The 20020-nt window shown below is 37.5% G+C and overlaps 1 protein-coding gene and 1 long non-coding RNA gene across 2 annotated transcripts in view; one reads left to right on the top strand and one right to left on the bottom strand.

Annotated features, from left to right (window-relative positions):
* bmp1a (bone morphogenetic protein 1a) overlaps nucleotides 1-20020 on the bottom strand; it is a 112971-nt gene that overhangs the window by 27210 nt on the left and 65741 nt on the right. The window contains exons 7-13 of the mRNA XM_048210858.1: nucleotides 13555-13679; nucleotides 8687-8802; nucleotides 7964-8066; nucleotides 7761-7877; nucleotides 6124-6269; nucleotides 3758-3953; nucleotides 3249-3374 (exon numbers count right to left, since the gene is read on the bottom strand). Coding sequence (XP_048066815.1) covers nucleotides 3249-3374; nucleotides 3758-3953; nucleotides 6124-6269; nucleotides 7761-7877; nucleotides 7964-8066; nucleotides 8687-8802; nucleotides 13555-13679 — 929 coding nt within the window. The remainder of the gene's footprint in view (nucleotides 1-3248; nucleotides 3375-3757; nucleotides 3954-6123; nucleotides 6270-7760; nucleotides 7878-7963; nucleotides 8067-8686; nucleotides 8803-13554; nucleotides 13680-20020) is intronic.
* On the top strand, nucleotides 515-13315 carry LOC125280363. Its single transcript, XR_007187585.1, has 3 exons — nucleotides 515-654; nucleotides 781-956; nucleotides 13137-13315. It is a non-coding gene; the product is annotated as an uncharacterized LOC125280363 (long non-coding RNA).

The raw sequence follows: 20020 nt of genomic DNA, 5'->3' as shown, positions 1-20020 counted from the left end.
TGGGTGTAAACACCAAACAACTCTTTGGAAATATTTTTGTAAAAGTATGCTTATATATTTTATGCACAACACACCTAAATTACAAAGCATATTTAAACTTTCAATTTATCAAGCTGACCAGCTTGCGGCTCATCTAAACAGGCGCATGCTGCACATAAAATAACAAGAACAGTCCTGTTTAAATTAAAATACACAGAGAACAACCTCAGGGTTCATATCTCATCAAACACAAAACTTTAGTGCGGAATGATCCAAATTAACGAACGGATCCCCTACAGCGATTTCCACTGAACACATGCACTTGGGGAGAGATGTTTCCATGGCTACCATCATGCCGTTTAGAAGCCTTTGGACAGCCCTTGAAGTTTTAGCTTTGTGTACATTTAAGCTCTATCTGTCTCCATTCCCACAGGACCGTTGTGCAGTAAATCCTTTCTACATTGGCTGTTCTGTGAGAAAGAGTGGCACAGTCATTATGATAATGTTGGGTTTACTACTGATATGATAGCCACCGGGAAGCTGCGCTCAGCCACTCTTTCTTTTATCTAATGGAGAATCATTTTCCGATCACTCCAGGCTGTCACGATTGAGCTGTTGAGTCATCTCAGTGCATGTCTGAACAAACAGATTTTTGCTCAATATAGCAGCTGCAGGGTACGTGCTGTCCTAGCAACTGCCTCGCGTATCCAGACATTAGCTGACGATATAACACGAGACAACAATTTACCTACGAATGCTGTGACCTTTAACCCAAACTGTATGTTTTTGTGCTTGTTCAAGAAGAATATGATCCAAACTTCACGATTATTTCCAGCCGCTCAGAAACACAGAGCAGCGCTTTATAAGTGTCGTGCGGAGGAGGGTAAAGAAAGCCAGGCAAGCCTGCTGTCGATGTGAGGAAGGTGCTCATAACTTGCTGGCAGCCCCAAGCCAATAGCACAAAACAGATGTCGGCGGTATGTCAACAGCGCAAGCAGGAGTAGTAATTATGAGGATGCAGTAGCACAGACTGTCCACTAGAGGCAGAATGAAGTCACTGCTGCTAGCTGCATTAAAGTTTCTTAAAGGGGAAATGTGCAAATTCTTATGTGTAAATACTTCTCTTATCACAGATTAATATGCATAAATAAACCTTTTGTCGGTTGATTACCCCAAAAGTGTAAACGTGCTATCAAAACTATCAAGTTTGTTTGTCTGTTTGTTTAAGAAGCCTGACCAGCTTAACTGCAATTTTCTTCTCAGTTTAACAAATTCATATTTTTTTTCAAATTCTTTGCAGAGCTTCAGTGCTTACGTCTGAACGCAGGCTCATTATTGGCTGGCTCCTGCGTCGTGCTACTCACGTGACCAGAGCCGGCCAATACTGAGTCACTGTTCGGACGTAAACACTGAACAACAACGAAAATAGCATAGAAATATGACAGGGGAAAGACGAATTAGTTGAATAAAGTCGTTATATTGGTTTTGTTTTTTGCACAGAAAGAATTCTCGTAATTCTCGCGATAACCCGGGTTGCGTCAACAGACGATGATCATGTATCGGCGATAGCCAGAGATATTGTCAAAAGCATCAAATATTGGCAATATTAAGAGGATTTGGCCTTTCCAATTAATGTAGGCCTGTTACATTCTTCGAGTCTATTATTATTACTATTAGGTTAGGCTACTTTTATTGTTAAATTAATATTCTAATAAATTTGCCGCAAAAATTTCATAGTGCATCACTGCATAGGCCTAACTGACGTCCTGTGAGGATAATAAAAGATTAGGCTATTAGCTAATCTTTGAAAATGTTTTAAACATTTTTTTTAGGCCTAATATACAATGAATTAAATTATAGGCCTATAATTAAAGTTATTAACAGTCTATAATATTTCCTAACACTGACTACAGTCATCAATGAAAATTAAGAGCTAATTCAAGCACCGAGCTGTTTAACACGAAATATTATTCTCATTTGTTTCACTATATGTATGGGCCACAAGAGAAATAATGGAATAAATTAATAGTTATATACCGTTATCAGCATATTACGTCAGGCAGCTCCGTCATTTTTTACTTTCACTTTGAATAGCCTACTGACCGAGGTTAAGCTTTTACCAGCATAACTCGTGCGCAAAGTTTGCACGTTGCTTCTTGTGTGATATCCATTGGCTCCCCTTCTTGGTTTAAAACGGAAAGATTTACAATATTGTGACGTATCCCCACCCCCCGCGGATTTGCACTATGCAACTGTAGTCACGTCAACTGTTTTAACGATGACTTTAATATCTTTCAGGACCTCAAAAGGTCCAAATGTTATTGCTGCCTATGTGTGGATCAGATACCCTTGGATTTCATCAGAAATATCTTAATTTGTGTTCTGAAGATGAACAAAGGTCTTACGGGTTTGGGACGACATGAGGGTGAGTAATTAATGACAGAAATTTCATTTTTGGGTGAACTGACCCTTTAAGATGTTCTTAAGTAAATATTTGAGAACTTCTTAAGAATTTTTCATCAATTCCGCTTAGTAACAGTCTTATAAATGTCTTATTACACAAACATTATTAATTTGAAACATGTAATTGGGAACTATATTAGAAGCAAAAATCATACCTAATATAATATAAGTTAAGCTACCATGCTATTACATAAGCTAACTAAAAAACAGTAAGAATGAGAAATGCTTGATTTCACAGCCTATAGCTTCAGTTTTATGAACCATGCAATTTAAAGACATTAATGGTCATTATAACACATTTTAAACGATATAAATCATAACGTGATTTTGCAGGAATTGTAATCAGGCGCTAAAAATACTACCCATTAAAAATCAGTTGAACCAATGTGATCACTCGGGGTCCTAAAGGAGACCACACCAGAAGTCAGTCACTAATTTTGGCTTCTCGAAGACATCACACGCATTATTAAAGACGGCAAGCGATGATTGGTTGGGAAGCAATGTGTAAATCTGACATGTTTCTTGTCCACAACAAGAATTTAGGAGTCAAATCCACATAATCTGAAACACTGACTATCATAACAGTCGAAAATACTGTGTAGTCTGAAGGTATTTCTTAACGACCCCTTGATCTGTAAAAAAAAGTGATGTATTTGCCCTAAAACTATCACAATTTTAGAATGAATCTTTATCACCACACACAGAGTGTTTGTACAGCTTTTCCTCGGTGCTACCGTATAATGGCGCCATGAACATTTTAAATATGGCACTGGCCTGTATCCAGCATACGCCGTTCACATACTAACCCTCGCAACTCCGTTTGTCCGCCGCCAGTTCGTAACCAGGGTCACAGGCACACTTGTAACTACCGAGCGTGTTGACACAGCGTTGCTCACAGCGACCGTTGTCGGGTCTGGAGCACTCGTCCATTTCTGCAACAACAAAAGAAGCAGAACTTGATGAGTTACAGTATCTTAAAGGAGCAATGATTATATCTGAGGAGATATTTAATGCTAATATTGTAGCATTAGTGGCATTGTATGATTAAGACAAAACTGGAAATGGATTAGTTTTTTCTTTCTGTTTAACTCTTTTCTTGTTTCATCATATTGGTTTTGGTCAAATGTTGTATATGTGCATTCCTAAATTTCACTGGGGTGGGGGGTGGGGGGAGTAATAAATACTAGCTATAATGTAAAATTTCAAGCTATAAAGTAAAATTCCGAGCTTTAAAGCTAATCATCGAACCTCTGAAATGTCCAAAGATAAGAGAACAACAAATGCCAAACCATACAGCAAAAAATATACACCTCACCTTTGAAGAAATTAGCAGCAAATCCAGCTTTGTTGACCGAACCGTCAGACACAAATTTCATCCAGAGCTGGTTAGAACTGGATTTAATATCATCAGGTTTGTCATAACCACAGAATCTGCCCAACAGCGGGCTGCTTTCTGAGTTCCCATCTCGAACCTCCAGGTAGTCGTACGCGCAGTTATCATGCCTCTCAATCTTGAATCGAAAAGACAAAAGATAATGGAGAAAAAGGGAATGGAAAAACAACATTTAAACCTGAAAGACCTAGCATGTATTTATTTTCTTTCAAAGCAAGACATGCCATTTAAATTTGATGGCGACCAGCTGTGACTGTAACCAACCTTTTCATCAAAGTCAAGAATATCTTAAGAAAAGAATGAAGCACAAACAAAACTGAATGTTTTTCCCATTTTCATTTAAATGGACAGATCTACAACTTTGTTTCTAATTCAAAAATCACAGAGAGTTTGGGTTTATTTACACTGGTTAGAGACAATCTAAACCAAACCCAGTGCCATGACATGACATATCAGAATCAGCCAAATGACACAAAAATGATGCAATTATAGGTTACAATTTAAGGTTACACAGCTTGAAAGCAGCTAGCAAGTATCAAAAAATTGTGATGGACTTCCCATTAAAGTCAATGTTCATAAAAAAATGTCATTACATTTGATTGACATTCATGCGGACGCATGAACAGTGATAATATAATGTGAGCATTTCCATTTCAAAAAGCAGCTTGACCTATTAAAAATTATGCCATCATTTTTAAAATGTAATAAAATGTTTTTTTTTTTTTTTTTAAATGTGTTGTCAGCTATTTCATTTTTTATTATTATTGAGTTGCAGCCCTATTTTTTCAATCCTATTATATGTTTATTTCTTGTTTAGGACACGCTCTTACATTATTCCTAACATTACTCTAAACGCAGCCCTTTTGTGGGATTAATCGTGATTAATCGCACACTTGTCATGAAATTAAGCATTCACTATTTATCTTGTTTAACACGTTCATTTTGTCATCATTTGCTAGATATATGATGCATATACGTAGGCATATGCAGTATTTGGTTATTTGGGGTCCTTTTGGAGTCTCCAAGTGTCCCTTTTTGGAAAGACACCTAAATTTACCTTGAAAAAAGCCTGCAGAAAATACAATTTTCTGAGAATCACCTGATTTACTATGAGCATACACTGATCCATTCAGAATTACTAAACATAGCGACACACACATAACAAATCAAAACATTATCCTGAAGGTCTGCGGAATCAAAGTGAATGTACTGAAATGTGCATAAATATAATGTGCGATCAGTGCATCAAGAAGGCACATAAACGGTTTGTTTGCGCATCAATATAACGGACTCACGCGTGCTTACTGTACGACTCCTGTACTTCACTGCAATCATCTTTACCATGACTGCAATCCTCATCCATCAAAAATTTACTAGTGAGACGCTGGTTTGCTTTATCCAGCCAAGAAACAGTGGTGGAATGTTTAGACGTTCCATTCAGTCTGTATTTCACACAGCGCGATGCGCGAGGACGCACGCTCTTCAGAAACGATCACAGAATATGATAGAGCTCGGGTTAAAGAGCTGAATAGAAATTTCCGCCTACCAGGGTTACAGGAGCTTGAACCATTGTAGATAAACTCCCAACTTCTAAGATCATCTAAACTGCGTGACGTAAATTACGTTAATTTCACATGTTTCATTAATTTATTTGTGTTAAATTATTTTAACGTGTTAAAGGATTAGTTCACTTTAAAATAAAAATTAGCCCAAGCTTTATTCACCCTCAAGCCATCCTTGGTGTATATGACTTTCTTCTTTCTGATGAACGCAATCTGAGATAAAATTAATGAATATTCATGTTCAACTTACGGAAAACGCAACGTCAGTTATGCTTTTTCCGTAAGTTGAATGTGGAAGGCGGTCTGGCGGAAGCTAGATATTTTACTTTATAACTTGTTAAATATGGATATTTTTCTTATACAAACTCATTGATTCACTTCAGAAGGCCTTTATTAACCCTCCGGAGCCGTGTGGAGTACGTTTATGATGGATGGATGCACTTTTTTGAGCTTTAAACTCGTAGCCCTCGTTCACTGCCATTATAAAGTAGGGAAGCATCAGGATATTTATTAATATAACTCCAGCTGTGTTCATCAGAAAGAAGAAAGTCATATACATCTAGGATGGCTTGAGGATGAGTAAAGCTTGGGCTAATTTTTATTTTAAAGTGAACTAATCCTTTAAGGATTTTGAATTATTTGCATGCATTAACGCGTTAATGTTGACAGCCCTAGCATTAACAATTTATTATGTGCTTATAATGCAGTAATAACAACCAATCATACCTCAAAAGACTGGAAGGTAAGGCCAACATGGTAGCCCTGAGCCACAGTGACCTTCCACACACACACTTTGTTAGGTCTGTAGTCATCTGGGTAGTTCGGAGACTGAATTTGACCATTGTCTTTCTTCACCTCCCCGCCGCAAATAGCTGCAAGATAAAAGACAACAGTGTTCACTTTATTGTCTACATTATCATTTCTTTATTTGTAATATAGACCTATAAGTACCAGAAGGATGCTGAGCCTGCAAGCATAACAGTAAAGCAAGGAAATCCCTTCTTTCACAACAAAAACTACAGGAAAACGATACTGTTAGATGTTCACCTAATGGAAACTCAGTATATCAGCTACGGCTGGATTTAGGTCTGCGGGGCAAAACACTTATTAAGAATGAATTTGATGTTTTCTGTTGACAAGTTATTCTGAGCACTCTGGACTCGACAGTGACCATGAAATTGTTGTTTGCTTTGGGTTAATATTGCCCACAACTTGCACCACAACTCTTTTGTCTTTAGAAAAAATGATGATAAATGCAAGACCACTGCCACAGCACAATATTAAATATATGAATTACATGAAAATGTCAATGGTATGAGCTCAAGGCACAGTTTTTTGACATTGCATGTCCCTATACTGGCATGTCTTAGAGGATTAGTTCACTTCAGAATTCAAATTTCCTAATAATTTACTCACCCCCATGTCATTCAAGATGTTTGTCTTTCTTTCTTCAGTCGAAAAGAAATTAAGGTTTTTGAGGAAAACATTCCAGGATTTTTCTCCATATAGTGGACTTCACTGGGGTTCAACTGGTTGAAGGTCCAAATGTCAGTTTCAGTGCAGCTTCAAATGACTCTACATGATCCCAGACGAGAAATAAGGGTCTTATCTAGCGAATCAATAGGCCATTTTTAACCACAAATGCTCTGCGATGTGCCACACATTACGTAATCATGTTGGAAAGGTCACGCATGATGTAGGCGGAAGTACTGAGCAAGTGTTTACAAAGCAGTGGGGCAAAGACTAAGTCAAACAGCCTTTACAAAAAAAAAAAAAAAAAAAAAAAGGCAAAACAACGATTTCGGACAATTTTGAAGTTGGAGGAGAAAATTAGTTCTTCCGCCAACGTCACGTATGACCTTTCCAACATGATTACGCAATGTGTGGAGCATCGCAGAGCAGTCCAAGATGAGCATTTGTGGTTAAAAAGTATATAAATTTAAAAAAAAAATAGAAAATGGCCGATCATTTTGCTAGATAAGACTCTTATTTCTCATCTGGGATCATTTAAAGCTCTTTGAAGCTGCACTGAAACTGACATTAGGACCTTCAACCCATTGAGCCCCAGTGAAGTCACTATATGGAGAATAATCCTGGAATGTTTTCCTCAAAAACCTTAATTTCTTTTTGACTGAAAAATGAAAGACAAAAACATCTTGGATGACATGGGGGTGAGTAAATTTATCAGGAAATTTTAATTCTGAAGTGAACTAATCCTTTAATACGCATTTTCCCAATTGGAACGGTGGCACTTAAGCTGTACTATACACAAGTACAATAGTGCTTCTTTATAATTTATTCATTGTACAATAGGACATATTTTAGCATATCTGATAGTTGTTGATTTGGTTGACTGCTGGTACCTTCATAAACAGCAGAGAAGCCCTTTCCCACCCAGTTGCTGCTACTGCGGAACTCAATCCACAGGCGACTGTCTGTAGAGATGATCGGCTCAGGTAATTTATCCCCACAAAATCGGCCTGCATACAGAGGTACAAGCAAATTAATTATCAAGCTTTGCTTGTTTCATATTCTTCTTCTGAAATGCCAGATGTTCATCTCAAACCTTTCAATGGTGCTTTCCTCCAATATCCATCTCTGATCTCCACATGATCATACCAGCACAAATGGCTCCGGTATAAATCCATAGATGTAAAGTTCAGAATGATCTTAGGAAATAAAACAAAAATAGTAAATTGTTACTGGATCAAAGTTGAAATCTGTGCAAGAGTAATGATTGCAAGCAGTAAACGGGCTGATTGTCTATAACTAGGTTCAATAATTCTGAAATCCTCATTTCATCCTCATTTTATCTGGGAAGTCAAACTGTGTGGAGATAGTTATGTCAGATTCATTAAGAAGTCATTATTTTAATCCAGTTCTTTTTAATGATTCAATCAAACCATTCTGTAGAGTGTAAATTACTCCACTCTGAGCAAGACATTTGTTTTGGAGTATGGTGAAAACCATAAATAATCATATTTGATCTGATCTTCAATCAGGCTGCTTAAAATTGTACTGATTAAAAAACTGTGAAATATAATAATGTATGTGAAAAATGGTGTGTGAGGACCTCTGGAAACAGGTTACAGTGATGACTCAAAGAATCGGTGAATCATTTTTTTTGAAGCCGTTCAGTGAAAAGAACGCGTTCGAACAAACCGAGTAACCAAAATGATCTCGACTTCCCAACTCTATATGGGACCAATATCATTGTTTATTCCATAAACAATCCTTAGGCCTAGAAACATTTCTCACAACAACAAATCAGAGATTCTGGTGTCTTCACCTTTTCTCCTGGTGTGACTGAAATTCTCCATATGCAGTGCATATATGCTGAATAACCATTTGGAAAACCAGGAGAAGAGAAGTTCCCACTACTCTCCTGCAAACTGTCTCCACATCCTAAGAAAGAAAGAGAGAGAGATCATTAGCTGTCAGTGCTCAAAAGGAGTTGAACAGTTCAATACACAAAAACAAGATGTGATTAGTTACGAAACGGCCCACAAAGACAGTACGCTCCCTGTATATAAAACATTGTTGTGCGTCACAGAACACAACAAAGACAAAAGACCATGAAAAAGTCTGGATTGTCTTTCACAGTGTGCAACTTGAGCACTTTCATGTTATGAAGCGCATCTGCTTCTAATGTTACACACCTGCCTAATATTCACAAGAGAAGGAAATAAAAGTGGTGAAAAATTCAGACTAAAAGATTTTCAGCTACATGGTGCTGTGTGCAATTAAAATGAAACAGCCCAACCACAGGATTAAATGTGTTGGGTAATTAAACGCTCTAGTGGTCACTGGAAATACACATGGCAAAGCAGCATTGCTTCATTAAATGCTAAAATACCAGCAGTTTCATAACAGATTCATATAACTAAACATGTGTAATGGATAATGTACAGTCTGCTTTAAGCTGGGGTCCTGATTAACCTTTCAGGTCATTATTATGTGATAATGAGCAGCTAATGGTACATTACCCTGCTTATTACATGATAACTGACCAATAAATACATAAAATAAATAAGTGAAAAAATTATCTTAAATCTTAAATAAATAAATAAATAAATAAATAAAATTAAGTTAAAATAAAATAAAAAAGTTTTTTTTTTTTTTAAATTAAATAAAAACAGGGTTTGTCTTTGATGTGGACATTCCTAACAATAAACGGAGAGACTACACACCAAACGTTTAGGACTAGACCACAAACAAAACAAAACAAAACAAAACAAAACAAAACAAAACAAAACAAAACAAAACAAAACAAAACAAAACAAAACAAAACAAAACAAAACAAAACAAAACAAAACAAAACAAAAGTGCATTGACCTGTAGAGCATTAAAACGAAATCAAATTAAATGAAATAAAAAATTTTGAATACAAAATTCGACCCCCACATCATTATATATATATATATATATATATATATATACTAAAATGCATATAAAAGAAATTAACAACCAGCAATTTTAAAATAGATCTTGGGACAGGGTTTAATGACTGATCTTCTAGCAGCCAAGCTTCTCCTGAGGGCTTGTAAATTTACCTTGCTTAGCTGTTTACACTCCTTATATTATCCGCACGTGCTCTACACACATGAGTTGTCAGTCATGTAAAAGCAGAGTAGCAAGAGCAGAGATTCTTCAGGCCAAGTGTGGAGTGGGCTCAATGTTTAGAACCATTAACAAGCGGTCTGGCAAGCCACAGTATGTGACAGACGCAGGCAAGGAATGCTGTGCAAAATATCTGCCACACTTACACCCTTTTTTCCAGAATGTGATTTTCTGCATCCTACTCTGCATATGGCCACATCGTCCACACATGCCGACTGCATGGATACGTCATGTGTCATGTGACACAGGCTCCTCCACAACAGGCCTCAGTCAGAACTTGAAAAACTGATAGCTGTATTTGTGAAACGAGCAACAGTCCCAGATGAGAATGTTTATGGGTTGCCTCTTTCACTAAAGCCATGCTAAAGACAAATCTCAATATAAAACTGCTAAAAATTCCCATTACAGTCCTATGATGTGTTTTGCAGGGTGTTTGCAGCGTTTCTCAAATTAAATGTAAGACTTTTTAAAGACCTTTTTTAAGACATAATAAAATGAATGTATGTCCATACAGAACAACTCAAAACAATCTCAAAATTAATCACGTCTCTAAGAATTTTTTTGCTAAACAGGCTGCAGCACACATTTAGTGAGGACTTGCCATAAGCAAAACAGGGTAAGTTTTAAAGACAAGTTGTATATATGCAATATATACATATGTATTGAAATTGGTTTGTGTATTTAGTACTTACAAATACATTTATAAACAGGGGTGCACATAACTTTTTTGGTCTGGTTCTCAAGGGAGCGCCTAGAGATGTACACTTTACGCGACACACTATGATAATGATTTTTTAAATTTTATTTTACTAACATTAATAACACAGACAACAGCAAGAATATTAGGCTGCTGTCACTTTAAGAAGGAAAGCACAGACTGATACATATCCGGTTTCTTTCTCAACTGTTCACTTATGACATAACCGAGAGAATACTTGCAGAGACAGGTATTTTGACATAATTCTGTGTGTATGTGTCCGTTCAAGCGCAAGTAAATGCGAAAGAGGAATTATTTTGGTGTTAGAAAAGTGCTGTCTAACTGTCTCTCTCTTTGCGTCGGGTGTGAGGCTGTGCGCACAGATAACAACTCGCGCGTCCCGATTTTCACCTCTTCTTCCACTTTTAAAATTGTTTGAATGTGTTAATTAGCGAGACAAAACACGTCCAAATGATAAACTTTATGATGATTAAACTTAACAGTTAATCCGCGAATCACATGCGTGCTGAACCGTTGGACCTAATCCATACGGATCAGGTATTAACTCCGATCCGTTGCCCACCAAATAATTAAAGAACACACTTATCATCATGATTGCCATCTTACCAGAGATGGAGAAAAAAACCTACTCCAGTAAGTAAACGTGTCCCTGTGAACCGGTCCTCAAAAATGTTGGGACTCAAAAGCATGTTTTCTGGTGCGCATCGTTTATTTTTACCACGCATGCGCATCTGCGCACCACTTATGTTCACCCCTGCTTATAAACACATTTGAATTAGAGGTCGACTGATACTGGATTTTTTCTGATACAATAATAGTGTTTAAAGATGGCAATAAACTATTTTTTTTTCCATTACCAGTGTTGGGTGTAATGCATTACTAAGAAATGAATTACTGTAGTAAGCTTGTAATTAATTACTTTTTTTTAGAGTAATTTACCCAACACTGGCCATTACTAGTAAAATGTATATATTAACTGCATTAAATAATGTTCTTAGGGTGCGTTCACACTTGTAGTTCGGTTCGTTTGGTTCATTTGGTCCGGACCAAAGAAGAAAAAAAAACATTTAGTCCTGGTCCGATTAGCGTTCAGATTGGCAATTTTATCACCAAACCAACAGATACTGAACCTTAAGGCATAGGGATACATTCACGACGTGATTGGTCGGATTTTATGACATATTGCCTATTTTGAGACGGAACTTACCGAACATCCAAAACAATACTGTTTTCTGAGGTAAATGCGCTTGTTGTGTGTGTGTAGCGGTGCGTAGCCTGCATGTGATGGTATTTTGGCCAGCTGGAAACTTGTGAAGAGCTTATAAAATGTGCAAAGTAGTCAAAACAGTGGTGGGAATCCATCCATCATACACACAAATGATCTGCTGCGCGGAGACACGCGTCTGATGCCTGTCATGGGCAAACTCACGTCTATGACGAGAAAAACCGACATGCGTGAGGATTCTTAGGGTCTCGTCTTCCTGTTTTTGGTTCGTTTACATGTCTTTGGTCCGTGTTGCGTTCATATATCATTCGAACCGCACCAGAGTTCGTTTGGAAGCGGACCGAGACCCATCTTTTCAGCGGTCTCGGTCCGCTTGTTTGGTGCGCACCAGGGTTCGGATGGCAGCGTTCACATATGTTCAAATGAACCACACTAACCGAGCAATCGCACCAGGGTTCGTTTTAATCGAACCAAACATGACAAGTGTGAACGCACCCTTAGTCTTTCTTTCTTGTGACGGGGTGGCCCAGAACCTACATATGTTAACACTGAACTAATTGCCAGATACAGTTTATTATGTAACCAAAATATCTATAAAACACTTTAGGTAAAGCAGCTCTTTTACTAACAAACAATGCTGAAATACAGCAGGACTCTTATTTTAAAATTTCAACGCTTTATTACTTACAGCTGCTTATTTAAAAAGATGAGGAAGATAAAATATGCACTCTTACAACATATTACAACATGAACACCACAAAGTAAACATGGTCATAATTCATTCATTCACTTGGCATAAATGTGAGGCATGCACTGATTGCGATCTGGTCTGAAACTTTAAGCCTATATTTTTACTTTGAACTTGTTTTAATTAATCAATTGAATTAAATATTTAATAGCCTTCTGAACTTTAATCATCATATTAATGCCGTGTCACAATTCCCTTCAACATTTTAATTTCATTTTACTGATTTATTTTTTATGACTTTAAATGTAATTAAACTGAATTTAACAGACATTTTATAGGCCCGCAGGGACCCTGGTTTACATTAATGGTTACACTCACTGCCTCTCTACAGTGTGTGTTTGAACATCTCTGCAAAGTTTACATGAAAAACGTCCTTTACGGCATTTAGTTGCCGTATCCTAGAAAGCAACTGTTCTCTGTTTTATCAGGGAAAGAAGACAAATTACAAACTTCCTGTGCTTGACCAGTGTTTACTCTGCCTTCCTGAGCCCGGGAGTCACAGAGACCGTCGCCAAGATACCGTACCACATCAATTGTGGATGCTATGTTATTTCCAGATGACATAAACTCAAAGTATCCCACTCTTGTGCCAAATGGGGGCAAATGTTATATTTTTAATGGAAAAAAATACTGATTGACTTTACATGACATTGCTGCCCAGACTTGAATACTTGTAAAGTCAGAGATGTGCTTAAAGTTTCCAGTGACCCAGATTTTCTATCTCCACCATCTTTTATTCTTGTTGAGTCTGACAGGAGCTTCACCTTACTTATGCAGAAGGATGTACCAGTTCGCTCTTCTGTAATTCTGTACATTTTTATGTTGAAATTCTGTACATTTTCTTACTTGGACACTTGTAAAGTTTGCGTGCCTGTGCGATGTCTCCTTTGCTCAATCTGGTCCTCTGACCGATGGGCGGCCGAACTCCGTTCACATCATATCTTGGCAGAATGGTGTCCAAAAATATCCCTCTGTCAGGAAAACAAAAGACATCACTTTAATCAAAAAGAACAAATTGTTCTTGTTATTTTAATCCTCTGTCTATTATTCATTCACTATCTCTCGTTTCCTGGAATGCTCTCACACCCACACACAGAATCATGGGTACTTGTATAAACACAAATGTTATCTCACATTTTAAGAGGCAGTGGCAAGTTTCAGCAGATGTACAGAATGTGGCGGTTAGAACTCAACAGGCTGTAAAGTCATTTGTGGAGCAGACAACAATCCGAAGGGAATTCGAGCCAAGCTGCGTTATCCGTGGAAGCAGTCATGGAAGTTGCGGCCTGTGGCTCGCCTGCTCTTCGGTCATTGTTTTCAAATGTACCACTATGTACAATGTTGAACATACTTAGAGAGCTTTGCCTCGGACTCTGGACATCTTTGCCTCCATTTGGTTGTAGGTGCTGCGGTAGCCGAGCCTCAAATTTAACTTCCAAAAGTACATCACAAATGATCAGACAACACAGATTGCTGTTTGCATCTGGTGTTAATATGTATCAAATGAGTCTGTGACCACAAATGTGTAGGCTTTTCCAAAAGTTTCCAAGCTTGTTACACATCAGGACGCGTTGTGGACACATGCGTGACCTGTCCGGACCACCTCTGAATGTGGTTTGAGGGAACAGGTCGCAAACTTTTCCAACCCAGCAAAACTACAACTGTGTTAACATCCAAACAATCAACAGTAGTCTGGATCATGGTGACTCAAAAGCATCATAAAAACCCCCATGGTCTGGTGACTCTACCACTGACACAAAAACAATGACCTCTCCTGGGACAGTCACTAAATCCGGTAGGTCTCATAGGCCTGAGACAGTGGACGCTACACACTGGCAGCCGGAACATGACCCGAATCCACGTTCTATTTGGCATTAATCTCCAGTGTGATGTCAATGGACTCTTGATTGGTCGCTCCAGGGTTGAGGCTTCCTTAAAAGTCATGACATCATGAGAACGTGGTTGTAAATAAGCTATAAACAAAAGAAAAGTCGAGTAAATATGGATGAAATATGGAGAAGCCACGTTCTCCGGTCCTGCTACTGTAACTCGGGCTGAAAAAACGTTTGCTCAGTTCAACAAAGAGTGATTCAGTATCAAAAAAACCTGTCTCTTTTCTCGCACTTCTTTTCGTACTTTGACACTCTTTGCTAGTTTATCGTCTAGCTTTTCACTCCGCGGTGGCCAGCGAGGGTCTGCTCATTTGTTTGTTCCCATGGGAACCTTCCAGTCAACAGCAGGCATGTTCAAATAGGGAAGGATGGATTTCCAGAGCTCAACTACAAGCTTTATTTGAAAGAAACCAGTAGAGAAAATGCAACCCACATTTCAAGTAAATAAACAGTATAGCGATTTAAATCTGTGCTTTCTTCAAGGTAAACACATCAAAGATTTTCAGGTAAAGATTATTCAGATTATCATCAAAGAGACAGGCTAATTTTAGTCAAAACATGAATATATAATCTGTGAATCCCATGAAAGTTTTTAAGATGAATTGCAGGTCATACTTAATGATGAAAATGTTTCTTCTACGATAAAGTTATCTTACATTTTAATGTATAGTAGAATATAAGGTAGACAACAGTAATATAATAATCAATATAGTACATTTCATATTTATATGTACGTTTTACAGTATGTATATTACAGTAATAAGACTAAGTAATGAGACTCAATGTTTATAATAATGGAAATTACAAAAAAGCTTTAAAAAATATTGAGTTACAGTAAAAATATGGGGGGGGGGGCAATTTTCAACTGTTACAATAAAAAAAACTTAATGCTCTTAAAACAAGGTTCATTTTATTTACGTAAAATAATATTTGCATCTTTTGATTTTGGGGTGAAATGTGACCTGGCCATGTTTTTGTAAGCTTCAGCCTTATTGTGGATCTGTGAGTTCAGAGCGGAACAGTAGATGTGTGGGTGAGCGCTAGCACTCGGCTGGTGTCATCTCACACTGAAGACATACTGCAAGCTCTTTATTTGCTTTTGGCTCAACTTGCCAGTACCAGTTTCAAGAAGAAAAACCTCCCTGAGTAGGGTGGGTGGAATGGGGGCCAGGAGACAAAGGAGAAGGTCGGAAAACATGCCCCAGACAAAAAGCTAGGAGGGCTCACCCGCTACTCGGGGAGAAAAGTTTCGAAGAAAAAAAAACCTGAGGGAAGGCCATGAAATCCTCCCGATACAAGTGCAATCAAAGAACCTGTCTTCCCACGGAGATTTACAGTACGAGTACTCTCCAAACACAGCAGGGATGATGGGAAAAAAGACAACAGGACTGGACAAACACGGCAACCGGTCAGAATGCAGGGACTGTTAGCTTCTCTCAAGTTGCTGTGAAGTTTCTGATGTCCTTCTTGCAAAGTCAAGATCTTGAATAGAACGATAAATCCATGCGACTTACCCTTTAATTTCTGGTATAACAGACAGAAAATTGAGGTAGAGGATAGGAGGAATATATGATAAACTCAAAGTAAAATACAACCCAGAGGTTTCAAGTATAGTATCTAGTAATTATTTAATAATTATGGGAAGAAGCCTAGGATGAGTTCTCCATTTAGTCTATATCTGCTCTGTGCTATACTTAACTCTTGGATTGAGTTTTACAGCACACTCCCAGAAAATGGTTTACAGTAATCACTAATCAGACAAAGAAACTAGTCCTTGAAGCACCCAATCATGGCCCAAATGCATTCTGGGGGAGCTCCCAGGAAAAAAAAAAGCTCTGGTGGGTGGGGGAGTTGCTTCAACCCACTGACCAAAAAAACAACCCGTGACAACTGTGTAAAAGCAGCCCAATTCCACACAAAAAAAATTTTTTGCACGATTTTCAAAGTCATCGGATCGCTGTTCTTCTCACACTACATGACTGCCTGGGGGACCATTAAGTTGCTGTTGTGCGCACATTGCACAACTGATTGGCGATGGGGGGTCACACATTATACAGCATATCAATAGGAAGTATCGCTGACAACTCTGCCTACAAACTACATTTCACAACCAAACACATGCAAGAAGTGATAAGTGATAAATAACGTAAGATCACGCGTAAGACAGGAGTTCTTGAGCTAGACTGGGTTTATTTCTGTTAAAATGATAGCCCGCAAGAACCTTGCGATCCAAATTTCTGTGCACTGATTTGCAGCGAAAAAGAAAAAAGAAGAATATGGAGGAGAGAATGGTTGCTTGCATGCTTGCTGATGTTTAGGTTGCAGGTCTATGACTCCTCCCCCTTGCCTTCCCTTGCCCTGCATCTTGCTCTCATTGGCTGTAGATCGTTGCCGATGTAATATCCAGCCAAAAAACAACATAAAAAGCAAGCTTCTCTCAGATGGCGTCTTTGATCACACACTACACGATTGTTAACGCATGAATGAGACCTGATTTGCCTCCAACTTCGGGCATTTGTCTGTGATTTCCACAATGAAAACAGGGACTAAAATCGTGCAAAGTGTACCTGGCATAAGGCAAGCAAGGTTACTAAAAACTCTTATTTCCACATTTCCTTTACTCTGAAATGGCTTAAACAGATGGGGTTTACACAAGAACAGTATAATTTCAAGAGTAACTTTTGATTAAAAATGATCAGGGCATATTTTCCACTAAATTAACCTAAAGAAGAATGATATATTTTTTTTTTTTTCATATTCCAATTTTTCATTTAAATTCACCGATATAACAGTATTTAACTGCATATGTTTACTAAAAAAATCATTCCTTGAACAGTGCAAAAGCCATTAAATCAATTCACAAAAATATACAAAAATGAATGGTAATGATTAAAGGCCCCGATATACTCAGAATACGAGACCAGCGGAATACTGTTAGGGAACATCCTGATGCTGCCCAATCTGCTGAGAGTAATATAATATATGTAAATATGAGCTGCACACTTTTCTCTCAATAACAAACTAAAAACACGCAACAAAAATGACAGCGGTGAGAAAACAGCAGTTCAGAAAGCATCTGATCATAGTGATGTGTATTTGTTTGCACCAGCTCTGCAGATCAGCACTCCAGTAAAGTCACGTCATGTTTATTTATATAGCACTTTATATAATAGATTGTTTGAAAGCAAGCAGTATTAAACAAGAAAAAAATAGTTCAATTTATTCAATAAAGCAGCTCTCCAGTGTGTTTGTGTTATTACTCGCGGACATCTGACCTCGACGGACTGAACAGAAGAAACGAAACGGAGAATATTTCCACATCAAAGAAGGCGAAGCACCAGAGCCACACCTACCTATTATGTAATCACCACAGACTAATGGTAGTTTGAAAGTGTTTAGCAGCAGGAGCAAACTTTTCCAGAAATTTTGCCTTGGCAACTCCCGAAACAAACTCCAAACAAAATTCGTTTTGGCCTGATTTTGTTTGAAATGAGCAAGAGGGGGATCTGAAGAAAGACTGTAGAAAGAGAGATAGCTGAGAGACATTACAAACAGAGAAAAGGTCAGAGGATTATCACTGAACGGTTATGATCAGGCAAGAGTTTTAGGACCCGAGTTGATATTAGAAAAGCTTTTCAGCGCTGGAGAGACCAAAGCGGGAAGGCCTGAAAACGGATGCTGAGGTTGTGTTGATTCTGCTCCATACGCAAGTAAAATTGGTTTTTGAGTGTCTGGAGCTGGTGTGCTGCTGGCGACTAACAATGAATTCTTGATTGTATATACTCATGTACAATGTAAACCCTAACACTCAAAATACTTAATTGGTTTGAGTGGGACAAAATTAAATTGAACAAATTAGTTCAGTTAAATTAACTGTTATGAGTATTTAGAACTTTCATTTTCTTTTGAGTTCACAGCACTGACATATTTCAAGTAAACTGAACCATTTCATTGTTTTGAATTGTATGAACTCATTTCTTTTAATTTAGACTAACTTAAGTTTAACTGAAACTGGGCTGGGATTTCTATTCCCCAGCATGCTTTGCCCAAGGCACTCGAAAGGCAGAGTAAATGCTAAAATTAAGTGTTATATAATGTTTTTTGCACAAGCTTAATGGTAAGGGAGATTTAGTAGTGATTAATGTTTTGTTATGCTAATTTAGAAGAGTTTCTGTTAATGTGGGTTTTTGGAGAGTTACCATCATGGTGAAAAGTGGTGCATGCGGCTTGATATGAGAGCAGGTAAATTACATGTTTTAAGTTGCTTTACTTATTCAGTAAAAGCTATACCTTGCTATTGTTAATATGTTGACAAATTAGCAAGTTGGTGTTTTCTGAATTTTCTTATTAGGGTTTACAGTGAAGTAAATAACTCCTCATCTGATTTGCAAGAACAGTTAATTAACTAATTTGTTATGTTAATTGGCATCAAAATGTATGAGTTAGCTAAATCGGTACTTCAAGTTAGGAGAAATTAACATGCATGAGTACTACGAACTCAAAACTTGATAGTTCTGCTTACTAAAAAATTGGGAACATCATAACTCAAAAAATTTGATGTAACTGATTACCTCAAATGTTTTGAATTAGCCCAACTTATTCGGGTTTACAGTGTACTGTATGATAAATTTTTGTTTTTCCTTGTCGGTCATCTTTGCATTATTTTTCGCAAAGCTTAATTTTGCTTTGCTTCTGCTATGATAAAGAGACATCCACTCTTGCAGTGCGTGTTTGTGCATTTTGGGGGCGGAGCAATGACAGGAGGGGTTTGTTTGTTTTGGTTGATTTCAAATATCTATAGTTCAACAATGATTCTCAGAAATCGCTTACTGCACCTTTAAGGTCCAAATAAAAAGCACATTAAATCAGCACAATCATTACATTGCTTCATTTTAATTCAGCAGCAAAATGCTTTCATATATGATATATAACAGTAGTTTAATATTTAGCAGTAAAATTACTGTATAAACGGGCATTAACAGGAGTTTGATTGGTCAGGAAGTTATGATTAAACCTTTTTGATTTTGATTAGAGCTTAAGTGATTATGCAAAACAGGACTGTTCTAATGTGTTTATCAAAGAATATTATCTGCTAAATTTCCCCCTGGGATCAGTGAAGTCTCTCCCTCTCCTTCTCTCTATCTAACTAAATAAGAGCATACATGGCTTGACAACAGACTCATTTAATTAAGCAAGGGAGGCAAAAAAATAATAAATAAATAAATAAATAAATAATATTCCTAATAACCCTGAAACTATGCGAACATCATATGGGACTGGAACATGAACTTACGTTGGAACCTGTAATTCCTACAAGTATTAACAAAACTGCAATCTGTTCAAAAAAGTGAAACAGAGGCCAAAATAGAATAGAAGGGAGTGAGAGGGGGAAAACGAGAACAAAAGAAGAGGAAACAGAT

This window comes from Megalobrama amblycephala, linkage group LG12 (genome assembly GCF_018812025.1).
Source record: "Megalobrama amblycephala isolate DHTTF-2021 linkage group LG12, ASM1881202v1, whole genome shotgun sequence".
In the NCBI taxonomy this organism is placed as follows: domain Eukaryota; kingdom Metazoa; phylum Chordata; class Actinopteri; order Cypriniformes; family Xenocyprididae; genus Megalobrama; species Megalobrama amblycephala.
The sequence above is the reverse complement of the archived record's forward strand: the minus strand, read 5'-3'. Positions and strand labels throughout refer to the sequence as shown.